Source organism: Vombatus ursinus, unplaced genomic scaffold (assembly GCF_900497805.2).
Source record: "Vombatus ursinus unplaced genomic scaffold, bare-nosed wombat genome assembly UNPS02005659.1, whole genome shotgun sequence".
Taxonomy (NCBI): domain Eukaryota; kingdom Metazoa; phylum Chordata; class Mammalia; order Diprotodontia; family Vombatidae; genus Vombatus; species Vombatus ursinus.
In genome coordinates, this window is record NW_020945437.1 from 22,290,901 (window position 1) to 22,298,706 (window position 7,806).

At 45.0% G+C, this 7,806-nt stretch overlaps 1 protein-coding gene across 2 annotated transcripts in view; it reads right to left on the bottom strand.

Moving 5' to 3' along the window:
- Positions 1 to 3,441: 3,441 nt before the first annotated feature.
- SERPINH1 (serpin family H member 1) overlaps positions 3,442 to 7,806 on the bottom strand; it is a 14,128-nt gene continuing 9,763 nt past the window's right edge. For both annotated transcript variants that reach the window (XM_027848292.1, XM_027848293.1), the window contains one exon: positions 3,442 to 5,104. In XM_027848292.1, coding sequence (XP_027704093.1) covers positions 4,802 to 5,104 — 303 coding nt within the window. In that variant the 3' untranslated portion in view covers positions 3,442 to 4,801. The remainder of the gene's footprint in view (positions 5,105 to 7,806) is intronic.

Sequence of the window (7,806 nt, forward strand, 5' to 3'; positions counted from 1 at the left end):
TTGTCTCCAAGTTTAATGCTCTGTTTACTCCTTTATTTGTTGTTTTTGTTGTTCAGTCTTGTCTGACCCTTCATGACCGCAAAAGGGTTTTTAGTGGCAAAGATACTGGAATGGTTTGTCATTTCCTTCTTCAGCTCATTTTACACATGAGGAAACTGAAGCAAACAGAGTTAAGTGACTTGCGCAGGGTCACACAGCTATTAAGTGTCTGAGGCTAGATTTGAACTCAGGTCTTCCTGACTCTATGCTTAGCACTCTATCCACTGTGCCATCTGCCTGCCCCTTAGATGCCCAGAAAGTTGAGTAAAGGGAGGCAATAATCAATTAGGTCCCAGCATCAGCTCCATTGCCTCTTAGGGGAAAACTAATCCCTGTTGCAAGGAAAAGGAGGATGAGGAACGGGAATCCCTGGTAGATATTGACCTTATCACCATCTTGAATGAAAAAGTGCTTTTCATCAATAAAAATTGACTTTTTACAATCTTTAAGACTCTGCATTGCCTTGCCTATAACAAACATTTTTTTTCTTCATAGTGATGTTTAGAAGTTATTTTTACAGGTCTTCTCACTGTTCTTCCAACTTCACGCGGCAGATGTAGAACCAATAAAAGACCTTCCAGCTTGCTGATCCCTCCAAAGGTCTTGGCTTGTTTTCTAAGGATTAATTGCTCCGTTTTGGCAGCAATACTTTGTCAGTCCTTTGTGCTGAAAAAATCCTGGAGAGGGAAAGGATGTCTAAATAACAGCTTGTGTGAAAAAGCTTGGAGTGGGGAGCTGTCAGAAGACTGCATGCTTCACAGTGAGGGCAGAGTGAGCCAAATATCAATTGTAGTTTTAAGCTCCATCAGGAGAGACAGTGTCCAGGAATACAAAGGTCACAGCTCCATTGTCCTTTGCCTTGATCAGAGTCTATCTGGAATACTATATTCAGTTTTAAGCATCACATTTCAGAAAGATACAACTCAAGGACATTTTGCCTCATTTCCACTGTTTCTTTGATCTTCCCGTGGGCTCAAGACAAACAAACACAAGTCTAGGACCCTTCCTGCTGTCCAGAGACAGTCCTTAAATATTTCCACTGAATACCTCACAGCTTAATGGTTGTATTTGATGACCTCATATGTAAGTTGTTGCCATCAGCAATACACCAAAGCAATGGGCATTGACTACGGATTGATTGTGTGGGAAGAAGTCATACCAGGAGCATCTACAATCCATTGTCCCTGAGGGAAGGGATAAAAATCCCTTCTCCCCCCACGTTCAGGGTGCCTCAGGGACCTGAGGACATTTCCCCTAGAATACAGAAGACAGGAGAAACAAAGGACAAGACAGGTAGTGAGGATTCTCTCAGCTCAGGGATAAAAGCCTGCTTTCCTAATCACTCTCCTTCAGTGTTTACCAAAACTGTAGTGACCTATATGTTGTGTGTCTGAATTAATGGGTAAGAAGGCCATAAGAGACTTCTCTCAAGGGACAGGAGGCAGAACTACCTAATTACCATATTTTAAAATATTAGTATTTCATCTAGAATAGGACACTGGAAGTGGTAGTTTGCCCAAGAGAGAAAGCCAATTTTGAGCAAAACAGAAAAATTAACTTCATGTGGTGAAGTAGGCAGAACACAGGGCCTGAAATCAGGAAGACCTGAGTTCATACGTGGCTTTGGATATGTAACTAACTGGGTAACCCTGGGAAAGTCACTTAACTTCAGTTTGCCTCAGTTTCCTCATCTATAAAATGGGAACAATAATAGCACCTACCTTCCAAGGTTGTTGTGAGGATCAAATGAGATAATTGTAAAGCTCTTAGCACAGTGCCTGCTACTTATTTAATGTTTTTTTTTTATTTAATGCTTTTATGCATTTTTGTTTTTTATTTAATGTATTTTTATTTATTAAATTTTTATTTAATGCATTTAAATGTTTTTATTATTATTATCATTATTACCATTGTGAACAGTTCAAACTTTCATAGGCTTTGAGCACCTTCTAGTGACCAGAAGGGATGTTTCAGCCTCCTGAAGGGTTGCCATTACACATGAGCAGTCTATGAGGAACAGGTAGCTGCCTTAGACCTTCTAGTGGTCACCTCATATATTAGAGTTCATCCAGACCCCTTGAATGGAGTAAATACCCTATTTCACAACAAACGCATGTCAAAAACAAACATGCAGGGTCACAATGGAGATGAATAAAACAGAAGCACATCCAGGCGCCCAGCTGGCGGCAGCCCACACCAGGCTTGATCATCCCTTGATTGGAGGAAAGGTGGTTGTCTAGCCTGGAGATGGCTCAATGGGCACATGATTTTTTTCTCTGAGTATTTTAAAAAGCAGTTATGTAATTAATAGTTCACACGTACGAGAAGGATGAACCTCGGTTTGGCCCCATGGCCCAGACATAGGAGCAACAAGGTAGAACTTGGGGGAGATTTTGGCATAACTTAAGGGAAAATTTAGAAGAGCCACCCCAGCAGAGTGGACCATCCCTCGGATAGCACTGAGCATCATAAGAGCCTCAAGCTAAGACCACTTTTCAGGGACACTATTTACAAGGGTAGCTGGGTAGTGCAGTGGGTAGAATGCTGGGCCTAGCCTCAGACACCTGCTAGCTGGGTGACCCTGGGCAAGTCACTTAACCCTGTTTGCCTCAGTTTCCTCATGTGTAAAATGAGCTACAGAAGAAAATGACAAACTACTCCAATGTCTTTGCCAAGAAAACCCAAAATAGGATCACAAAGGATCAGACACACTCGAAACGTTGGAAACAATTCAACAACAATTATTTACAAGTTCCAGCCATAGTTTCAGAGTTCTTTTCCAACTAAGATTCTAGACGGAAACTAAACTTCCTCTCTTTACAAATGACTTCAATCCAAGTCTTCTATGACATCAGGCAAGTGTTTTCTCCTCACTGGGCCCACCCTCATCTCCGTGACAAAGGGATTGAACTTTCAAGCAAAACAGAAAAATGAAATGAATGTGGGAAAATGGGTAGAGCACTGGGCCAGGAATCAGGAAGACCTGAATGCAAATCCAGCTTCAGTCATGTACTAGCTGTGTGACCCTGGGCAAGTCACTTAACTTCAGTTTGCCTGTTTCCTCATCTATAAAATGGAGACAGTAATAGCACCTACCTTCCAAGATTGTTGTGAGGATCAAATATTTGTAAAGTGCTTAGCACAGTGCCTGGCACATACCATGCACTATATAAGTGTTAGCTTAAGTCTCATTTGTCCTTAAGGCTCCTTCTAGCTCTGACGTTCTCTGGGTCTGCCACTTGTTTCTACTGCCCAGGACAGTCTCGAGGGGATTTTAACCTGGTTTCTAACCCTCCCCTCTGTACCAGGGAATGCTAACATGCAACCATCAACCCATCAACCCATGCCCTCTTTGCCAAACCCCCGCAGAAGACAGACCACAAGAAACTGCTCACTGAAAAAAAAAAAAAACAACAACAACACATTTTATTGCAAAACACATTTGATCGCAAAAATCTTACACACAGACCCTTGCTTTGGTAGATACAAGGGCTAATTTTCTCCCCATCCCTTCCCCCCACCCCAACTTTGAAAAAGACTCCTTTTGAGAAAATAAAGCTGTGCGGACCATGTGGGCACATGCCGCACAAAAATTCCTTCCCCTCCCGTCTCCTTGCTCTCCGGCCTATCCTCCCACCGGCCCGGAGGGTCACAGTGCAACATTGGGGCCCCAGCCCCAGGGGGCAATGGGAGGAGGGGCCAAAAGCAGGTGTAGGTTTGGGGTGTGACAGGGTAGAAAATACTGCATTGGGGAGTCAGAGGCCCTGAACCAGAATCCCAGCCCTGCTGCTACTGCCTCTCCCTCTCTAAGTCTCAGTATCTCCTTTTGTAAAAATGAGAATGTTTTACCAGATGGCTTCTAGGGACCTTTCCAGGTGCAATGGTCCGTTACCCTATGTATGCATTTGGGAAGGGTGCTGTTCTTTGGCACTCTCTATTCTTGACGCAGCAAATGACTCAGTAGCTGGGTTATAGAATATGGCTTTGGGAATGTGACAAGCCATGGGGGTCTGGTCCCTGCTCATGGCTATACAGGATTTCCCTGGTGGTGGTCTCTAATACAGAAGAACTGAGGCAGCATGGTAGAGATGAGATTTGGGTTCTAATTTGCCACTAACTCACTGTGTAGTTAGTAGTAGGCAAGCCTCTCTCTGGGCCTCAGTTTCCTCATCTGTATAATGGGGGGAGGTATAGACTAGCTGGTCTCAAAGGCCCTGTCCAGCTCAGAGAGAGACACAAAAATGACTACTGGTAATAGCATGCCAAGTAAGGATGGAATGGACTCTAGATGGGACAGCTAGGGGACCTGGGGAGGGGGGGAAGTCTGCAGGGGATGTTTCTCAGCCCACTTTCAGAGAACCCGGGGGCACTCCGATAAGAAGGAAGCACCAGAAGGCTCTCCCCAGGGGAATGTGAGGGGGTATCAAAACCCACCTCTCTCAGACTCCCAGCCCAAACCCCAGAGGACCTATCATCCACCCACCCCCCCTCAGCAGCACGCCCCTAATATCCGGAGGGACGGTCCAGGGCACTGGAAAAACCAGCCCCCTTTCCTGAAACTCCAGGGAACAGTGGAGAGGTGAGGTCCACCACCTGAATCTAGAGGCCCCTGCCTTGATACTGCCACCACTACTGAGCCTCGGTCCTAGCCTTGGCCCTGACCCAGCCCCAGCTGGCCAAAATAGCACCCGTTGAGTTCTGCCCACACCCACCACCCACCCACCCCCCTATCCACCCCCCTTCACTACCCCTGTTCAAGGGCCTAAAGCTCATCACGCATCTTGTCACCCTTGGGCCGGACCAGGCGGCCAATGAAGAGCAGGGAGCCGCTCTGGGCATCCTTGACTAGGAAGATGAAGGGATGGTCAGCATAGAAGAGCTTAGGGCTCCGCAGCTCCTCGCGCCCGTAGATGTCCTGGTCAAAGGGATTGCCGTCTGTGTCCCACTCAAAGGCTGTGGCATGGAAGACACTTGCCAGGTACAGGTCTTTCTTGCCCGACATTCTAGACAGGTCTGCCTTGTTCTTGTCAATGGCCTCCGTCAGGCCCAGGCCAGCCAGATGTTTCTGCAATAAGGATGATGACTAGTTAGGGCAATGGTCTTAATCCAGGGTTGATGAACTTATTCTTTCAATATTTTATTAACTATATGTCAATATAATTGGTTTCCTTTCCAATTCCAATATATCTTATTTTATACATTTAAAAACATGGTTCTGAGAAGTCTAAGAAGTCTTCACCAGACGGCTGCCAAGGGGTCCGTGACACAAAAGAGGTTAAGAACTTCTGAGTTAAGGGCCTGAGCAGTAGAGTATAAAGAACCTCAGCACCTAGTTGGAAGGATCAGGGTTCAAATCCTGCTTCTGACATTTAACTACCTGGGATTCCAGGTCACCTCTCTACAATTCAGTCTCCTACTCTATAAAACAAGGATCTTCTACCCGGCTGCCTGCCTTCACAGGACCATTTTAAGGAAAGTACTTGGAAAGCCTTAGGTCACTATAGAAAAGGGAGTTTTCAGGGAGAGGCAGCTGTGGTATAATTAAAAAAAAAAAAAAAGCAATGCCCACTCAGAGACCTGGTTCCACCTTGATCCCATGACCTAGATCAGAGGGGGCAAACACATGGCCCACAACACTCCCGAGGACAAGTCAGACCAGATTTAAATCTAATTGGGAAATATTTAACAAAATAAATGAATAAGAACTATAAATATATAATAATACAATGTACACTAAACATATAAACATATGTTTTCTAAGTTAGCATGCAGCCTGCAGGGATCTTTAGATATGTTTGGGGGCTCCTGCTTCTATTCATTTGACATCATTGAACTAGATAATCTCTGAGGTGACTCGAGTGGGAGGTGGGGGGAGGGGAAGAACATGCATTTATTAAGCACCTACCATGACCTACCATGTGCCAGGCACTGTGTTAAGCACTTCACAAATAAGATCTCATTTGATCCTCACAACAACCCTGCAAGGTAGATGCTATTATTGCCTCTATTTTACCAATGAAAAAACTAAGGCAAGCATAGGTTAAGTGACTTGCCCAGGGTCCCACAGCTAGTTCAGTATCTGAGACCGGATTTGAACTCAGGAAGATGAGTCTCCCAGACACCAGGCCTGGAGCTCTATGCACCATGGCGCCAACCACCTGTCCTGAAACATTACCAAACATTAGGCACCTGGAAGTCACTGGGGATACAAAGACAAAAACCACAACAGTCCCTGACTTCAAGGAACTATTCTTCTACTGAGGGGAGTGGAAAGAGAGGCTTCATGCTTGGGGTAAACAATTGAACAAGAGGCGCAGCTAGGTGGCACAGTGGATAGAGCTCCGGCCTTGGAGTCAGGAGGACCTGAGTTCAAATCCAGTCTCAGACTACACTCTTGACACTTACTAGCTGTGTGACCCTGGGCAAGTCACTTAACCCCAACTGCCTTGCAAAAAAAAAAAAAAATTGGGCTAGACCAGGGGTGGGGAACCTGCGGCCTCGAGGCTACATGTGGTCTTTTGACCAAGTCTAAGTTTTATAGAACACATCCTTTTATTAAACGGATTTGTTCTGTGAAGTTTGGATTCAGTCAAAGGGTAGCACTTAAGGACCTAGAGGGCCAAACATGGCATCAAGGCCACAGGTTCCCCACCCTTGGAGTAGACGGTCTGAGAACCTTTCCAGTTCTGACATTCTGAGAATCATTGAGAAGATTAATAAGTTCACTTTCCTCAAAGACAAAAAACAAAGGTCTGCTATCTACCAAATAAGCCTTAGCAGCAACATGGGGTAAGAAAGAACTGGAAATGAAATGGCTCCCCATCCACTGAGGCCTGGCTAGAAAATCTTTGGTAGATGAATGTCATGGAATATTAATGTGTGGCAAAAAAAACCCTGATAACTAGAATTGGAGGAATTGGGAGAAATATATAAAGAGTTGTATGAACTGATACTGAACAAAATCAGTAGAACCATGTACAAAATGCCTACAACAATTGCAGTGAGCTCCTTAGAAGGAACTCTGAATAATGGAAAAATCAACGAGGTCCCAGAAAGGAGATAATGAAACATGCCCCCTCCCTCTCAGCAGAGAGGTGGGGGACTATTGGGACAGAATATTGCATAGACTGTCACATTTAGATATGGTTGCATCGTTGTCTTCATTTGTCACAAGATTCACTCTGGAGGGGGTAGGAGTGAAATGTTTGTGATGTACACATAGAAGGCATCATTAATATGTATTTTTAATGAGCTCACTTCCACACATGAATGTACATGTGTATTTATGCCATCCATTCTGCCTGGCAAAAATCCTACATGGCCCCCAGATCCATATCAAAACTCAAGCTTCCTTCCTGGAAGCCTTTATAGCTACTCCCCAGCAAACAAAAGGCCTGTTCAGCAGGCACACAGCGGGGCTGCCTCTTTGGGGAAAAAACAGTACGGCGAGTGTAATGGGCTCTATGAGCATTTTTGATTGCTTGTACTGGATTCACATGTGCCTAGGATGCATTTCCTGGTGACAGAGCACATTACTTCGTTTATGTGCTCAAGTGGACTGAGAGCTTCGCAGGGGGCCCGCTGGTTTCCCTCCACCAGGACACAGCCAAGTATGTGAGCCCCTTGAGGGCAGGGACTGTTTTTAGCCTTTCTTTGTATCCCCAGTGCTTAGCACAGTGCCTGGCACACAGTAAGTGCTTAATACATGCATTATGATGATGATGATGATGATGATGATGATGATGATGATGATGATGATGATGATGA